At 43.4% G+C, this 19,594-nt stretch overlaps 1 protein-coding gene across 4 annotated transcripts in view; it reads right to left on the bottom strand.

Moving 5' to 3' along the window:
• diaph2 (diaphanous-related formin 2) overlaps positions 1–19,594 on the bottom strand; it is a 967,621-nt gene that overhangs the window by 514,599 nt on the left and 433,428 nt on the right. For all 4 annotated transcript variants that reach the window (XM_068047702.1, XM_068047700.1, XM_068047699.1 and 1 more), the window contains one exon: positions 18,977–19,091. In XM_068047702.1, the coding sequence (XP_067903803.1) occupies positions 18,977–19,091 (115 nt within the window). The remainder of the gene's footprint in view (positions 1–18,976; positions 19,092–19,594) is intronic.

The raw sequence follows: 19,594 nt of genomic DNA, 5'->3' as shown, positions 1-19,594 counted from the left end.
AGCTTTTCTTTTTCCATTTACATGTTAACTGACCTATTGTGCATTTGCAGAATTTTTTTTAATAAGATTTGAATTCTGATATAAGCGCAGCATTTTAAAAATGATAAGGAGTCACAACTCAACAAAAAAGTAACATTTTAAGTAGAAAGTAGCAACTGCATTGAAAGATACTTAGTTTATTAAATTAAATTAGAAAATCAAGCCAGATACAGCACATTGGCATCCTCAGGGCTCACAACACAGCAGGGTCCCAGACATTGAGATTTCTGAAAACAAATAAACAAAAGTCCATAAACTCTTTAAATCATTATGTTTCCTGGATGGCAGTAAAATCAGCCAATTCAAAAATTATGACAGCTGGCTCCTGCACAGCATGTTAATGCATTTGTTGTATAAATTACTAATACTGTAAGCATATAGAAAGCTGGAATAAATTCAGTGCTGAAATGATTATATAGTAGTCAAACTAGCTAATATGAGGTATTGTACTGAACAGTGTTTTAGATTCAGTTGCTGTAATGTTTTCTAATTGTATTCAGTTTGAATAGATCAGTTAAAATGTAAACTAAAATAGATGCTATAATCAACAAATATACTTATAACATTTCTTAAGACTAAATTGTGAAATTGGTATATAAATGCATTAGCCAGTCTGGCTGCATTCACTACCATCACCAGGTAAGATACATGTTCAGGCAGATTTGCTTCCAAGTGATCATTTTAACATTTTGTGAACAAAAATAAAACAATATCTTGCATTTCAAATGCCAATCCTGCAGAATTTCAAAGAGCAACACATTATTAGGGGTAAATCCCACATTTAATCCGAGCTTTTTAATAGCTCAGTAACAAATCTATCGGTCACGCACTTTTATCGGTCACGCACTTTTATCGGTCACGCACTTTTATCGGTCACGCACTTTTATCGGTCACGCACTTTTATCGGTCACGCACTTTTATCGGTCACGCACTTTTATCGGTCACGCACTTTTGCCAATCCCACAGTAATATAGCATAACTCAAATTAATTGTAACAGGGAGAACATATTTATAGTATTGAGGCAGAAGTCTTCACATGAAACCATCAAAGGCCTGAGGGATAGTCAAGCTTTTATTTCGAACAAAATCTGAGAACACAAACGTGGAAACAGTATGTACAATACATGCTTAAGTTCAGTTGATAGCATTACTAAGGGACTTGGTCTTTCTTTTACCCACAAAAATCAATTCAACTTTTAAGACCCAAGATAAAACAGCAGGTAAACAAGATCACCACTGTCAAGAGTTTTCTTTGAAAAAGCTGTGAATCATGAAGTACATGCAGAAACAAGCATTATGCTGAATCACAATTTATCTTTTGAGTTGTAATCGTACTGTTACAAAGACATTTATCCCCCTCTCAATTCTTCTGTTAGGTCAGACTACTTTACAAGCATCTCAGGTCTAGCTACCCTCAACGTTGACCACGCGAGGACACACATTTTCCTCCTCCCTGTATATCACCAAAGAGACCAGTTTTCATCTGTGAACCCAGATTTTGAGTTATCAGCAGGCCATTAGATTGTGGATAAAGCATCACAGATAAGAACAATCCCCTCCTCTCCCGTTTTCCAAATGTGTACTTCCTAGTAGAGTCCAATGGATATTTACGAGGAACTAGTACTGATTTTTTTTGTTTTTCTCCACTGCCCATAGTAGCACAGTTACTGTTTTGACTGATATCAACCAGTAGCGCATAGTGCAAACTGAAACGTAATTGTAGAAATAGTCATATACAGGGTGTATACCGACTAATCTAGCAAAGAAACTCAAGGACGCGTATGTGATCGATATGGAATAGAATCGCACCCCATATGCACTGCCTCTGCTACCACCATCCCAAAAATAAAATCAAACCAAGGGACAAATCTGCTACCCTGAGGGGGAAAAAAAGTCATTGTATGAAAGTTGAAACTCAAGTTCCGATTTGGGACTCATTTAGTCTTGTAGTTCATTGGAATCTCCAGCCTCTGAAGTTTCTCCTTCTAAAACACATTTTAAAAGTTGGTAAGTCAACTAAATTGAATAGTTTGAATGGCCACAAGAAAATCATTTTGTTTTCCTATTCCAAAGCAAACTAAGAATAAAATTAGGCCTTTTGCCAAAGATACTGAAGGATGCATGTTTTCCCAAAGGTCTCACCAACTAAAAAAGATTAAATGCCAGTTCACAAGGTGGTGCAGTCAAGTGGCATGTAAAATGGAGATAAACAATTTTCAAAGAAATAGGATGCATTTAAGCAGATAGGAAATGTCAGATGGATTTTAAAGTAGATGTTGCATAGTACATAACAGGTGGCATCCTCAACAAGCACTTCCTTTTACAGGGGGATTTTTTATTCATTTTCGAAACAGAAATATGTACATAACACTAAGACATGACAGGAACTTGAGGCAGACTTGGAGAATCATTTAAATTAATAATTGGGCTGGGGGCACCAGAAAAATGTGTTGAATGAGGCTGATCAAACAGCAGTAGATGGAACAGCAGGTACTGACAGTTGGTAATAAAAGATGCTGATCTGGAGGCTTTTGTTAAAGTCAGTAAAAAAAAAAACCACAAGAATATTAGAAAATGGCTTGCCTCAGAGGGTAACGATGAATAAACCATATACGGGTAAACAACGTTCATGAAATAGAAAGGATAGGAGGCAGTGCAGCCTAAGCTTTTGTTCCTTTGAGGAGGAAAGTGACCTCACAAATATGACAATAGCAAGATTGCTTTATTGGAGACCTTCACTGAACCAAACATGAACCATAAATACCCAAGCTGGGTTGATAAACATAATGCAAAACTGCATTAGAAGAATAAGCACGTAACTCAACTTGGTAGCAATGCGTGACCCAAAACACACATGGAAAATGGAAGTTATGGCACTGTTGTAGGCCAATAAACGACATTTGACATGATTAGTGCTTCAGAAAATGCCGAAGACCAGGGGCCGGATTTTTAAAGCCCACTGGGTGCAAGCACAATTTAAAGATAACGTTCTTGAAGGTCAGCACTGGGTCCCACCACGTCCGGAACATGACGCAATTTTTTGTTTTAAAAGGGAAGGAGGGAACAGCAACCCTGCACGCCTCCAATTAAATGCCTGTTGAGCTCATTGTGGCGATCATTAACAGGTTTGTCAGCAGTAGCTTTCAATTTTTAAAATGCCATCTCTAGAACACGGCAGGGTGTACAAGTCATGAACAATGTGGGGGTGAAAATGGGAAACTTTGATTAAAATAATGCAGAGGCACAAAATAAAGCTCAACTGCTTCAAAAGTGCCACAGAGTAACTACTGCTGGAGCTGTAAGACTTGCTTTTCTTAGTGGTGAATGGCAGGAATCAGGAGAGGGACATGAGCCCGCTGGCATCACCTGGGCAGCTGGAGCTGGCAGGGGAGAGCTTGGTGAAGGCAAAACACCCAGCTGAGAGTGTTCAGGTAAGAACAAGCTACACTGACATGGGACAGAGCAACCAGTTTGAGCTGCAGCAGATGTAACTTCCTGGAGAGCAGGAGGTCAGAACAGCACAGAGAGAGCTGCGAGGGGAAGAAGGTACTACCCAAGACATCAGGTTACTACCCAAAAGTCAGCTACCTGCAAATCATAGAGCATCAGTGCAGTAGGAGGCTGCGCCAATCCAGGCAGATGCTCTTGGCCCTTTGTGCCCTGATCTACAATGACCTGAGGCCTCACGTTCTCCTATGGCAGTCCCTTACCTGCAGCCATCAAGGACCCTGTCACCCTAAACTTCTATGCAATCATGTCATTCCATGGATCAGCTGCGGACCCAGCTGGCACCTCTCAGTTGGCAGCTCATCATGCCATCAGACAGGACACAATTGGGCCTGCACAGGCACATAGGTCACTGGGTTTCACCCCCATTGATGGATTCCGCCTGGTGCAGGGCATCATCGATTGTGTTCATGTGGCACCCAGTGATTGGCCAGTGAGATCAATCAACAGGAAGGGCTCCCACTCCCTCAAAGTCCAACTCATAGAGTCATAGAGACGTACAGCATAGAAAGAGGCCCTTCAGCCCACCGCGTCCATGCCGACCATAATGCCTATCTATACTAATCCCACCTGCCTGCATTAATTCCATATCCCTCTATGCCATGCTCATTCAAGTACCTGTCCAGATGCCTCTTAAATGTCGCTACTGTTCCAACCTCCACCACCTCCTCTGGCAGCTCATTCCAGATACCCACTATTCTTTGTGTGAAAAATTTACCCCTTTAAACCTCCTCCCTCTCACCTTAAATCTATGCCCTCTAGTTTTAGTCACCCCTACCATGGGAAACAGACTCTGGCTATCTACGCCTCTCATAATTTTATATACCTCTATCATGTCCCCTCTCAGTCTCCTTCACTCCAGGGAAAACAGACCTAGCCTATCCAATCTCTCTTTATAACTCAAGCCCTTCAAACCAGGCAACATCCTTGTGAATCTTTTCTGCACCCTCTCTAGCTTAATCACATCTTTCCTGTAGTGAGCGACCAGAACTGCACACAGTACTCCAAATGTGGCCTAACTAACACAACTGCAACATGATGTCCCAACTCTTGTACTCAATGCCTCGGCCGATGAAGGCAAGCATGCCATACGCCTTCTTCACCACCCTGTCTACCTGTGTTGCCACTTTCAGGGAACTATATACTTGCACCCCAAGGTCTCTCTGCTCAACAACACTCCCCAGGGCCCTGCCATTCACTGTCTATGTCCTGCCCTGGTTTAACTTCCTAAATTGCATCACTTTGCACTTGTCTGCATTAAATTCCATTTGCCAATCCCTTGCCCACATTCCCAGTTGATCTACATCCTGTTGCAACCTTAGACAACCTTCTTCACTGTCCACTATACCACCAATTTTGGTGTCATCTGCAAATTTACTAATGATGCCCCCTACATTCTAATCCAAGTTATTAATATATATGACAAACAACAGAGGGCCCAGCACCAATCCCTGCAGCACACCACTAGTCACCGGCCTCCAATCTGAAAAACAACCCTCCACTACCACCCTCTGCCTCCTTTCATCAAGCCAATTTTGTATCCAATTTGCTAGCGCACCCTGGATCCCATGTGTTCGAACCTTCCGGACCAGCCTACCATGCGGGACCTTGTCCAAGGCCTTGCTAAAGTCCAGGTAGACAATGTCCACCGCCCTTCCCTCGTCAAACCTCTTGGTCACCTCCTCGAAAAACTCAATCAAATTCGTGAGACATAATCTCCCATGCAAAAAGCCATGCTGACTATCCCTAATCAGACCTTGCCTTTCCAAATGCATATAAATCCTGTCTCTCAGAATCTCTTCCAATAACTTTCCCACCATTGATGTAATGCTTACCAGCCTGTAGTTCCCTGGCTTATCCCTGCTGCCCTTCTTAAATGAAGGCACAACATTAGCTATCCTCCAGTCTTCCAGTACCTCACCCGTGGCTAACGATGATACAAAAATCTCTGCCAGGGCCCCAGCAATCCCCTCCCTTGCTTCCCATAGCATCCTAGGATACAGCTGGTCAGGTCCTGGGGATTTATCCACCTAAATGGGCTTCAAAACCTCCAACACCTCCTCCTTTGTAATGTTGATATGCTCCAGGATATCGCTGTTCCCTCCCTTGAACTCACTAGCTTCCATGACCTTCTCCACGGTAAATACAGACGAGAAGTATTCATTTAAGACCGCGCCCATTTCTCGTGGCTCCACACATAGATTACCACACTGATCCTTAAGGGGACCTACTCTCACCCTAGCTACCCTTTTACTCTCAACATACTTATCGAATCTTTTAGGATTCTGCTTTATCTCATCTGCCAGGGAAATCTCATAGCCCCTTTTCGTCCTCCTAATTTCCTCCTTCCTCCTACATCCCTTATACTCCTCGTGGGACTCGCTTGATCCCAGCTGCCTATACCTGACATATGCCTCCTTCTTTGTCCTGACCAGACCCTCAATATCCCTCGTCAACCAAGGTTCCCTAAACTTGCCAGCCTTGCCCTTCAATCTAACAGGAACATGCCGGCTCTGATCTCTTCCGATCTGACTTAAAAGCCTCCCACTTGCCAGACGTCCCTTTACCTGTAAACAGCCTCTCCCATTCAACTTTTGAGAGTTCCTGCCTGATGCCATTGAAATTAGCCTTCCCCCAATTCAGGACTTCAACTTGAGGACCAGTCCTATCCTTTTCCATAACTATCTTGAAGCTAATAGAATTATGGTCACTGGTCCCAAAGTGCTCCCCCACTGACACATCAACCACCTGCCCAGCCTCATTTCCTAAGAGGAGGTCGAGTGTAGCCCTTCCTCTAGTAGGGCCATCCACATACTGTTTCAGAAAACTATCCTGGACACACTTAACAAATTCTTCCCCATCTGATCTCTTAGCACTAAGGCAGTCTCACTCAATATTAGGGAAGTTAAAATCACCTACTATTACAACCCTATAATTCCTACACCTATCTGTGATTTCCCTACATATATGCTCCTCCAATTCCCTCTGACTATTGGGGGGCCTATAGTATAATCCCATCTAAGTGATCACCCCTTTATTATTTCTACGTTTTACCCATATGGCCTCGCTGGATGTTCCCCCCAGGATATCCTCTCCTAAGTACTGCCGTTATGTCCTCCCTAATCAATAGTGCAACTTCCCCTCCTCTCTTACCTCCACCTCTGCCACGCCGGAAGCATCGGTACCCCGGAACATTGAGCTACCAGTCCTGCCCACTCCTCAACCACATTTCCATAATAACTATAATTTCACAATCCCATGTACCGATTCATGCTCTTGAGTTCATCTGCCTTACCTGTAAGGCTTCTTGCACTAAAGTAAATGCAGTTTAGCCGACCTGACCTTCCACGCTCCCTGTCCTGCCCCTGCCTGGCCTGCCTACTGGACTTGCTTACCTCTACATTTGCCTCAACTATTTCATTGGAGAGACTACTATTTTGGGTGCCACCACCCCCCCCCCCCGCCAGACTAGTTTAAATCCTCCTGAGTAGTACTAGCAAACCTCCCTGCAAGGATATTTGTTCCCTTCCAGTTCAGATGCAACCCGTCCCTCTTGCACACGTCACTTCTGCACCAGAAGAGATCCCAATGATCCAAGTAGCTGAAGCCCTCCCGCCTACACCAGCTCTTCAGCCACGCATTCATTTGCCTTATCCTCCTATTCCTACTCTCACTAGCACATGGCACAGGGAGTAATCCTGAGATTACAATACTAGAGGTCCTGCTTTTTAACCTTCTGCCTAACTCCCCATATTCACTTTGCAGGTCCTCATCTCTCTTCCTGTCTATGTCGTTAGTACCAATATGGGCCACGACCTCTGGCTGCTCACCCTCCCCTTTCAGAATGTCCTGCAGCCGCTCCGAGACATCCTTGACCCTAGCACCAGGGAGACAACATACCATCCTGAAGCCTCGTTTGCGGCCACAGAAACGCCTATCTGCACCCCTTACGATAGAATCCCCTCTCACTATAGCTCTTCCACCCCTTTTCCTCCCCTGCTGTGCAGCAGAGCCCTCCGTGGTGCCACGAACTTGGTTGTTGCTGCTTTCCCATGGGAGGCCAACCACCACCCCCCCCCCCCACCCCCCGCAACAACAGTATCCAAAGCAGTATATCTGTTTGAGAGGGGGATGGCCACAGGGGACTCCTGTACTAGCTGCATGCACCTACTACTCCATCTGGTGGTCACCCATCCCTTTTCTGCCTGTGCAGTCATTACCCGAGGTGTGACCACCTCGCTAAACGTGCTATCCACGACATCATCAGCATCGCGGATGCTCCACAGTGAATCCACCCGCAGCTCCAGCTCCGTAATGCGGGTAGCCAGTAGCTGCAGATGGATACATTTCCTGCACATGTGGTCACCAGGGACATTGGAAGTGTCCCTGATTTCCCACATAGCGCAGGAGGAGCATATCACAGGGCTGAACTCTCCTGTCATGACTTACTCTTAGATTAATTAGTTACACCCTTAATTAAAAAATACTAATTACACTAGGGGCCTTGTTCTACCCACTACAATCTAAAGTCCTTAATAAGCGACAGTGAATTTAAAAAAAACACTTTAGTATTACTCACCTTACCACCAGAGTTTTTTTCCCAACACAAAAAAACTTTCCCCTTATTTTTTAAAGATATTTAAATACACTAACAGCAGTGACTCACCAACCAATCACCTTGCAGCTCTCCTCTGACATCACTGTTGGCTTTTTTTTCTTTTTTTTTCAAAACTCCGGCACGCTGGAAGAGGTTCGACTGCTCTCCTCTCCGAGAAGGTAAGAGACTGGGCCTTGATCCTCGAGTTTGATTTCTAGGCTCCGCTCTCTGCGTTCTCCCCACAGGTCCTCTCCGCTCCGCTCCCGGAAGGTAAGAGACTGGGCCTCGATCCTCAGGTTCGATTTATAGGCTCCGCTCTCAGCGTTCTCCCCACAGGTCCGCTCGGCTCCGCTCCCAGAAGGTAAGAGATCTATGTGATCTACGACCACAAGAGCTTCCTCCATGCGTCTGCTCACTTTCCTGGCAACTGCCGTGATACCTTCATCTTCCGCCAGTCCAAGCTGCCTCAGATCTTTACTCTGTCCCTCAAAGTGCGTGGATGGATCCAAGGTGACAAGGGAAACACTTTGAATTTATGGCTACTGACCCCTGTACAGGAACCCCAGACAGAGGCACAGAGGCAATACAACAAAGGCCACCTGCTCAGCTGGCTGACCATTGAGCAGGTCATTTGGCTTCTGAAGATGCGAATCTGATGCCTGGACCCGTCGGATGGTGCCCTCCAATGCCTTCTTACACTGGTCTGCATTCAATGTGGTGGTCTCCATAACATGGCCCTGCAGAGAGCTGTGGACCTTGAGGACATGAGGGCGTGGAAGGAGACAGCTCATCGGGGAGGAGCAGAAGAGAGGAATAGGAATAGGAGGCAGAAGGGGATAACACTGAACAGAGAGGTGCCCCTGCTGCCCAACAAGGTAACCTGCGCTTGCTACCCTCTGGGAAGAGGACCTCCCTTCTCTCCCTCACGGCCTCCAGCATTAGATCCAGGTCAGCTTCATTGAAGCGAAGGTCTGCCCTGCCCCTAGTGCCAGGCCTCCAGCTCCCCTGTGACATCTTGCTTCCCTCTGGTGATGTGGAAGACAGATCTCTCCCTCAGGACAACCAGTGGCCTCAGAGATGGTTGTCTAGGGAATCTACAGAAGTCCCACACTTGACTCACCTCCATTCCCGGCCCCACTTGCTCTAAATGGACAGGAAACCCCTTTCCATACCAATTAAGTTATTACCCATTTGAAAATTTGAACCTGAATCAGTTTCCCACCAGAGGCAGGTTTGTGACCCAAAACCAGATGCGGTTCCTGCTGCCCACCTCCATATCAAAAATCCAGCCCCAGGAGCCTGGTGTAAAATGAATTAGAAGCCCAACTTCAAACAAATGATGGAAGAGCTCAAATTGCTGAACAGGTCTTTAGTAGTATATAAGTTGAAAATCTTTCAAGATATCTTATACACAGAAGTAGTCAGCATAAATTCAACATGCATAAACATAAATGGATAAACAAATCAATTAGATGTGAAATAAAGAAATGCATTTAAATCAAACAAGGAGAAAGGTGAGGAAATCTCAAGTGATAAACATAGGATCGTGCAAAAAAATGCATGTTAAAAGGGTGATCAAAGAGTGAAATGTGGCAGTTGAGCAAGACATCATTATCACAACACTAAGAGTAGTCAGAGAGGAGGGAGAATACTAAAGGATTTACTGTGGCCAAGATGAGGATATTAAACGATTACTTCCTCCAGGTATTAACAAAGGTAGACAAGAGAAACATAGCCTCCCTAAATGTCAATAATCCAAGTAGAATTAATGATTTGGACATAAATAAAATTAAGTCCTAGACCAAGACAAAACAGCACAAAACCAATAAATTCCCAGAAATTGATGGTATTTATCGTTCATTACCAAGACCGACAAGGAATGAGACTTACGTAGTGTTGACATTCATCACAAGGGAGACAAACACTGGGGAGATTAATAGAGTAGAAACAGGCCAAGGCAATGTCTATTTTCAAAAAGGGTGATAGACTCAAAACAACTAAAAAGCTATTTGTCATGAGAAAATACCAGTTTAAATAATACAATCAATTATCAGGAGTTAACGTGAGAATGAGCTGCATGACAATTTTGTAAATAGTGGAAAACGTGGATTTAAAAGCGATTTAAAATATTGAGTTTAGTGAAACTTTTTTGTGGACAAGCTGGAGGGAAAATGATATGCCAAGAGAAACGTGAAAAGTTCTACAATTAGTGGTTAGCACCGCAGCTTCACAGCTCCAGCGACCTGGCTTCGATTCTGGGTACTGCCTGTGCGGAGTTTGCAAGTTCTCCCTGTGACCGCGTGGGTTTTCGCCGGGCGCTCTGGTTTCCTCCCACAGCCAAAGACTTGCAGGTTGATAGGTAAATTGGCCATTGTAAATTGCCCCTAGTACAGGTAGGGGAATTAAGGGAAGGTGGGGATGTGGTAGGAACATGGGATTAACGTAGGATTAGCATAAATGGGTGGTTGATGGTCGGCACAGACTCGGTGGGCCGGAGGGCCTGTTTCAGTGCTGTATCTCTAAAAAAAAAAGTCTCAAAAAGCATTTGAACAAATTCACCATGTATGGTTATTTCTTAGGCTTAAAATGGAGGAGATTCAGGATAAGGTGAAGGACAAGTTCTTCCCACCTCTCTCCCTGCCCCACACCCTCCATCATCACCTCGAATTAGAATGATGCATGTCCACATCGAGTTCTCCTGATCTCCTGCCATAACTTCAACGGGGGGCAGAGGGCAGCCACCACTATCACTGGGGAAACAGAATTATCAGCTGCTTATGCCATTTCTCCTTTGACTCCTCCGTCCCTACTCTCATTTAACCAACCCAACTCAGTTGTCAATATCACTAGACATTGTTGCTTTAACCACATCTCTCCTCCAGCCAGCCAAGTCTAATTTCCTTCAAGAAGCTTTCCCCTTAGACGCATGCTACTTAAACTGTCAAGCCAAGAATTTTCTAATCTTCTTAAAAGTACTAAGACACCCCTTCTTAAAAAAAATCACTTTCAGTACATATATTTCCACAAACAACAAAATACACACATGAATTGTTGACTGTCCTGCATGTCATTTGTGAAGGGTAGCTGTCAAAATTGAATAGTGAAGACAGATATGAGTTTGTTCATTACTTCAAGGATCAAGAATTATTTACATGGAATTTTCCTTCAGGAGATTGAACAGATGCTGTAACCCACAGCAGGATAGACTGTGCATGATTTATAGAAGGGATGGGGCTGATGCCCAGAATGGGCTTTTCTCATTCCATGCTCTCATGTCCTTGTACAACAGAGATGGCAAAGACTCAAGTGACATGCATTCTGTATGATATCAAATTGTTAAAGAGAAAGTCATAGGAGTTTTTGCCAGTGGATGGTGCCTTGTACACACGTGCACATAAGCTAAAGCTATCAGTAAAAATGCACACCTTTCACATATGCAATCATTAAAAGTCAATATTTTCATAAAACTTCCAGCAAGTTGAAGCTATACAGTGTGAAGCTATGTCACTTAACCTTCTAATTATCTCCAGCAACACACTACAGTGTTAACCAAACAAGCATGATGGAAGAAATGCATTTATAATTGCATAAATATGGGTTTACATGAACACCACTAAAAGAAAGCACGTCTTGAGATACCCTAATTCCAAGTTAAATATGACCAGTGGTGTAAGGACATAAGCTATGGAATTCATTTGAAACAGCTGGTAATGAAGAACAGCACAAGTCAGGCTGACGGACAGCATAACAGCACTACTAACATAACAGGGGTAAATGAGATTTCCCCCCTTGACCTCTACCAGCTGCATAACCTTACCCATCTTATGTCAAGGAGAGCAGCAGTGAATGAAAGGTGCAATCATTTCATTATTGTACTGAGAAGTGGCCTCTGCCACTATATGTGAAATGGTGTCTTGTTCCACTAATGCTTCTACCACTCAACTTTTCATCAATGCGTGCAAGCTATCAGAAAATTATAAGTATCTTCCCAATGACAGAACGGATTTAATCTATGATTAGATGCGCCATAAAAGTCTGAGATTTGATCCCTGGTTTGTGCTGAGTTAACTGATCAGAGTGGAGATGATTATAGTGGCATTACATTGGGACTCAGGACCTTGGAGTTAGAAAGGGAAAGATTAGACTGGGCTCCAAATCCCGATTGGAATGCTGAAAGCCTGTGGGTGTGGACATCGACCTTGGACATTATTGCACTCAGCTATAATATCCCCACTACTTTTTCATGGTTGATTCGCTTCCCTACGTTCACAATGTCACAGCACCTGTGGAACCATATCCCAGTAAGGAGACAACACCTTCGAGAGAGGAAAAAAGAGGTTTGGGAGGATGCCCGGGGTGAGGTGCAGTTGTGGGGATGATGGGGAGGGAAATGGTGTTGAAGAGAAAAAAAAGTTCAAATGGCAGGATTAAAGTATTCCCAGAGGCAAAAGGACGTATTTAACTTGTATCCTTTACGCTGCTTTGCTCAACAGAATGACTCTGAAGTGAACTTCTACACTCAACATCACACCTGGCGCATTCCAGAATGAAAACCCATTCTCTAACACAGCTTTCATACTTACAGGATTGATGATTGATAATGGAGTTATTAAATGATAAAGCAAGTCCTGTTCAAGATCTCCAGTTCAGTGATTTACCTCTGAGTAATTTCAAAAGTCTGACATTTGTTGCATAAGTACTACAGATATAAATCTCATATCTAGAGGGAGATCAGTGGAGTTAGTGTAGCTGGATTGCAAAAGTGAAGGACACAGATCATTATCTGGGCCTCAAAATGCTTCCAAACAACCCTTTGAGAGACATATTTTTGTATTTTCCATTTACATCACATTGGTTCAAGTATTATGAAGCGCCATTCATTGTTTAAAATGTACTTCTGTTACTCAGGTGAGCATTGTTTTGCAAGAACAGTGATGCCATAATGCAGACCTCAAGCAGTTACTTATACTCTCTTTTTAGCTCTGGGCACTGAAAATCGATGGAACCTCAATTTCTGGTAACAGAGGCCCCATACTCTCAGACTTCATAGATGTTCAGCACAGCAAGGTCCATGGAGCTCAGAGGGGAGCCGAAGCCAACAGCATAAATGACAAATTAAAAATCTTTTGTGGCCATTCAAAAGGTGGGCAGTAAATGGGAAATCCAGTTTGCACTGTTTTCGTGTAGGGTGTAGTGACAGGCAACCAGATAAGCGGAAAGATTGGCAGCCCTAATTGTCTTCTCAAGTAAGTAAGGGTAGCAGGGATAATCCAGGTAATTATAGACCGGTGAGCCTGACGTCAGTGGTAGGGAAGCTGCTGGAGAAGATACTGAGGGATAGGATCTATTCCCATTTGGAACAAAATGGGCTTATCAGTGATAGGCAACATGGTTTTGTGCAGGGAAGGTCATGTCTTACCAACTTAATAGAATTCTTTGAGGAAGTGACAAAGTTGATTGATGAGGGAAGGGCTGTAGATGTCATATACATGGACTTCAGTAAGGCATTTGATAAGGTTCCCCATGGTAGATTGATGGAGAAAGTGAAGTCGCATGGGGTCCAGGGTGTACTAGCTAGATGGATAAAGAACTGGCTGGGCAACAGGAGACAGAGAGTAGCAGTGGAAGGGAGTTTCTCAAAATGGAGACGTGTGACCAGTGGTGTTCCACAGGGATCCGTGCTGGGACCACTGTTGTTTGTGATGTACATAAATGATTTGGAGGAAAGTATAGGTGGTCTGATTAGCAAGTTTGCAGACGACACTAAGATTGGTGGAGTAGCAGATAGTGAAGGGGACTGTCAGAGAATACAGCAGAATATAGATAGACTGGAGAGTTGGGCAGAGAAATGGCAGATGGAGTTCAATCCGGGCAAATGCGAGGTGATGCATTTTGGAAGATCCAATTCAAGAGTGAACTATACAATAAATGGAAAAGTCCTGGGGAAAATTGATGTAGAGAGATTTGGGTGTTCAGGTCCATTGTTCCCTGAAGGTGGCAACGCAGGTCAATAGAGTGGTCAAGAAGGCATACGGCATGCTTTCCTTCATCGGACGGGGTATTGAGTACAAGAGTTGGCAGGTCATGTTACAGTTGTATAAGACTTTGGTTCGGCCACATTTACTGCGTGCAGTTCTGGTCGCCACATTACCAAAAGGATGTAGATGCTTTGGAGAGGGTGCAGAGGAGGTTCACCAGGATGTTGCCTGGTATGGAGGGCGCTAGCTATGAAGAGAGGTTGAGTAGATTAGGATTATTTTCATTAGAAAGACAGAGGTTGAGGGGGGACCTGATTGAGGTGTACAAAATCATGAGAGGTATAGACAGGGTGGATAGCAAGAAGCTTTTTCCCCCAGAGTGGGGGATTCAATTACTAGGGGTCATGAGTTCAAAGTGAGAGGGGAAAAGTTTAGGGGGGATATGCGTGGAAAGTTCTTTACGCAGAGGGTGGTGGGTGCCTGAAACGCGTTGCCAGCGGAGGTGGTAGACGCGGGCACGATAGCGTCTTTTAAGATGTATCTAGACAGATACATGAATGGGCAGGAAGTAAAGAGATACAGACCCTTAGAAAATAGGCGACAGGTTTAGATAGAGGATCTGGATCGGCGCAGGCTTGGAGGGCCGAATGGCCTGTTACTGTGCTGTAATTTTCTTTGTTCTTTGAGCCTCAGATTTTATCAAACTATAGTGTACAAAGTCAGGAACAGTCGCTAGTCCATCTGTTTCTTTGAGGCGGGCTAATTTGTGGCCAATTTTTGCATGACAGACTTAAACATGGTGTACAAGAGCTCATGGTGTAGGGGGTGACATATTAGCATGGATAAAGGACTGGTTGACCAACAGGAAGCAAAGAGTAGGGATAAATGGGTCTTTTTCTGGTTGGCAAGCTGTAGTGGAGTGCCAGGGATCGGTGCTGGGGCCTCAACTTTTAACAAATTATATCAACGATGTGGATGAGGGGAGTGATGGCATGGTTGCTAAATTTGCTGATGACACAATGATAGGTAGGAAAGTAAGCTATGAAGAAGATATAAGGAGTCTACAAAGGGATAGAGATAGGTTAAATGAGTGGGCAAAAATTTGGCAAATGGAGTATAATGTGGGAAAATGTGTAGCTATCCACTTTGGCAGGTAGAATAGTGAAGCAGCATATTATTTAAATGGAGAGAGATTGCAGAACTCTGAGGTACAAAGGGATCTGGATGTCCTGGTACATAAATCACAAAAGGCTGGTATCCAGATACAGCAAGTGATTAGGAAGGCAAATGGAATGTTGTCGTTTATTGCAAAAGAAATGGATATAAAATTAGGGATGTTTTGCGACAGTTGTATAGGGTATTGGCTAGACCACATCTGAAGTACTGCATACAGTTTTGGTCTCCTTATTTGAGGAAGGATATAAATGCGTTAAAAGCAGTGCAGAGAAGGTTCACTCGACTGATAGCTAGGATGGGGAGTTATCTTATGAGGAAAGGTTGGACAGGTTGGGTCTGTATCCATGACAGTTCAGAATAATGAGGGGTGATCTCATTGAAGCATATAAGATCCTGAGGGGACTTGACAGGGTGGATGCTGAAAGGATGTTTCCCCTTGTGGGAGAAACTAGAACTAGGGGACACAGTTTAAAAATAAGGGGTCACGCATTTAAGACTGAGATGAGGAAAAAAAATTTTCTCTGAGGGTTGAGTGTCTTTGGAACTCTTACCCAGACAGCAGTGGAGGCAGGGTCATTGAATATTTTTAAGGCTAGGGTAGAGAAATTCTTGACTAACAAGGGAGTCAAAGGGTATTGGGGGTAGGCAGGGAAGTGGAGTTGGGGAAATCAGAGCAGCCATAATCTTATTGAATGGTGGGGCAGGCACGAAGGGGCCGAATGGCCTACTCCTGCTCCTAATTATTTGTTTGTATGTATAATGGAACTTTACATAAATTAGATTCCATTGATTTGACAATTTTTTTTATAATAGCTAGTTTCTTAGTTAAAAATACCAGCCCAGATTTTGTGAACAGCACTCGCCATTCATTATGCCTGTTGATGTTTTGCTGGCTTTTGCATGGCAATCTACGGTAATTAGAAATCCATTATAGTGCAGCGCCCTCTAAAGGGGATCTGTGGCATGAGAGAGCACGGCAAGCAACAGGAAGTCTCTTCAACCAAGCAGATTGAAGAATCCTTACCGAGACATGCAGTGTAAACCAGGAAGTATGGCTGGAATTTTACGGCCCCCAAATGAGTGGGCTGGTGACGAGGTGGGGCTGGTAGTAAAATTGAGTGGGAGGCGGGTGGACCATTCCTAAACCCCCTCCCGCCCTGACTGCAATTTTACATGGGGCAACAGCAGCGAGAAACAGCCCGCCCGCCCCAGGCTAAACAGGGCCCTTAAGTGGCCAATTGACTGGTAGATAAGGGCCTCCTCCAGCCGTCGCGGGTATTTTACCCTCGGCAGCCAGATGGCAAAAGCCACAAGAACCCCGCCTGGTAAAACCAAGCAGCCTTCTTGTGGACTGGGGGGGTGGGGCCCTCCTGATTGGGCACCCGGTGCCCCATGCAGGGCCGCCCCAACTCCCCCCAACCAACCGCCCTTACCTCGCCGGGGCCCTGCTAATTGTCCCCAGCGAGGCCTTAAAAACTTATTGCCTTCCAGGGCTGTCCTTCACCTTGCTTGCGATGGCTGGGTGTAGTCCCAGCGGTGCCCACTGCTACCAGTGGCGCTGCTGGGACCAAGAGCTGCCGGTCCGCTGATAGGCCGGCAGCTCCATTAGGTATGACTTCCTGCCTCAAGGAGGTGGAAGTCCTGACAAAGACTAATTAAGGTCCCGGGGAGTGAAAAATACTAGCATGGCTCCCTAGGCCCGGAGGAGGCGGACTTGCCACCAACTTTTCGGCCTGTTAGTGGGGCCTCCTACCCAATGAAAAGTTCCGGCATATAATTTAGAAAATTTAACTCAATGTAATATCATGTGCAGAAAGCGAGAACGAAAGATGGGACTAAGAGTCAGAGATAAAAGAGAGAAGAAAAAGATTTTTCTTTTAAAAAATCTCCAACAATTGAAATCTGAAGGAATGAGACCCCATACTTGTAAAAATAAATATTCTGTGTCAGAGATTGTTTGGTAATAATTAAGACTGGTTAACAGAGCATATAGTATCCTAAGCATCAAAAATAGGGGCACAGAGTACAGAAGCAAGGAAGTTATGTTAAACCTGTATAGAATACTGGTTTGGCCTCAACTGGAGTTTTGTTTCCAGTTCTGGGCACCACATTTAAGGAAAGATGTGAAACCATCAGAGAGAGTGTGCAGAAAAGATTCACGAGAATGGTTCCATGGATGAGGAACTTCGGTTACGTGGATAGACTGGAAAATTTGGGACTGTTTTGCTTGGAGAAGAGAAGGTTGAGAGGAGATTTGATAGAGGTGGTCAATATCATGAGGGGTCTGGACAGAGTTGATAGAGAATAACTGTTCCCATTGGTGGAAGGATCATGAACAAGAGGCACAGATTTAAGATAATTGGCAAAGAAGCAATGGAGACATGAGGAAAAACCTTTTCACGCAGCAAGTGGTTAGGATCTGGAATGCATTACTTGACAGTGTGATGGAGGCAGGTTCAATTGAGGCAGTAGATAAATTACTCTTTCAGACAGCCAGCGCAGACACAACTGGCCAAATAGCCTCCTTCTGTGCTGTAATGATTCTGTGATTCTCTGTGAAGACCTATCGTGCCATTAAAAATTTGCTTACACTCGAATGGACAAAGCCGAACTTTTTCTGGCGTGCTTAGTGAGTACAGAGTGGTTAAGTACCGCAGCTTCACACCCTTCATGTGTGGGAATGTTGAATTTCTTGGCTAGGTACCAGTGTAGTGAAGATTGTAGAGGAGCAGGCAAATTGGACTGCAGCTTCCTGATTTGCACATTCAACCGCACGTTTGGAAGCCGGAAGACTTCCAACTTATTCCTTAACAACGGTAAGCATGTTAGCCTCACCATTATTCTTACCGCAAAATCTAGGCTTTTTTTCTAATTTAACATAAGGCAAAGATGATTGAAGTCAAACAAATATTCTTTTCCTGCTGCACATTGATAACCCTAATGCTATTTTTTTCTAGCGTAATCTGTTTAAAATCCATTATTCCCATCAGATTACACCACCTTATATCTGCCAATAGCAGCCTGTCATTAAGACAGCAACAAGCTGCAATTTGAATTATCATCCTTTAATATAAAAAATACTGGGTTTTAAATACATGTTGATTTGTTACAATTGTTTTCACAAACTGTTGCCACACACTATTTGAGAAACAAGGACAGAAGATAAGTTTTCTTCTCATCACAAATAAATGTTCAGTCCAAGAGGCAAGAACTAATGTAGGCAAACGTTCAAACTCAAGTTAAACTGACCTATTATGTACATCAAACCAAGGTGATGTACTATACAGATTTCTAGATTCAATTATTTTTTTCATTTGAAAAGTATATTTTGCTCATTATAAAAGAAAGCCACTATGGCAACATTGTGGTGCTCAAGTTTGTCGCCTGAACCTGTCACGGTCCACTATGTAGACCTAAGCGCCGTAACTCTCTCTCACTTGTAATATTACAAATGCATATTTTTAGATTTATCATATTCAAAGCAAAATGGGCTGTGATGTACATATTTTAAGTAATGTATAACCTTGTATTTGAAAACATTTTAAGTTCATACAGTCAAAGTTTCAAATGCAGAGCACTCTGAAGCTGAACTTGCTTCAGGTAGAAGCAATATTTCAAATATATTCTAAACGTTATTTGCATTGTAGACATAATTGGTTACGGTAATCAAAACAGTTACCTTTTGTTTGTGTGGCAAAACTAAGCACTAGTTTAGCAAATAGATCTGGACTCTCAAACTTTTCCTCTTTGGCTTTGATCCAAAAACATGTGTCTGTCATTTCCTGGGGTCCAATCTGGAATTAAGATTTAAAATTAATTGAAGTTGTTGATAATCTTACATATTTATCATAACTACAACAATGAGTCACCATCCAAGAACAGATTATAATCAAGTAGTGCAGGTCATTAACACAAATTAGTTTTCGTTTCAGGCAATCGTTTGCTAACCTTTGGGACTGCGTGTAAATGAAATATTAACATTCCTCTTTTTGGCATGTTGCACAAATGGACGTGATTTTTCTTAATTGAAAAAACAATTAGTATGTTCAAAATAGAGGTTCTATCAAGAAAATTACATTTTTTCTTGCCTTTCATTAATTTGAAATGGATGATGACTTTTTTTTTTAAAAACTTTTCAAACAGCTTTAAGTTTGAAAAGAGACAACTACTACTGTTAGCAAAGTACTATAAAATATTACTGCATCAGATAATACTCATACAAGCATGGCATTTCTCAATGTACAACGCACCAGTAAGCAATGTGCTGTTAACATCTATAAATTGCTTAGATGTTAAA

The sequence above is a fragment of the Heterodontus francisci genome, chromosome 15 (assembly GCF_036365525.1).
Source record: "Heterodontus francisci isolate sHetFra1 chromosome 15, sHetFra1.hap1, whole genome shotgun sequence".
In the NCBI taxonomy this organism is placed as follows: Eukaryota; Metazoa; Chordata; class Chondrichthyes; order Heterodontiformes; family Heterodontidae; genus Heterodontus; species Heterodontus francisci.
The sequence above is the reverse complement of the archived record's forward strand: the minus strand, read 5'-3'. Positions and strand labels throughout refer to the sequence as shown.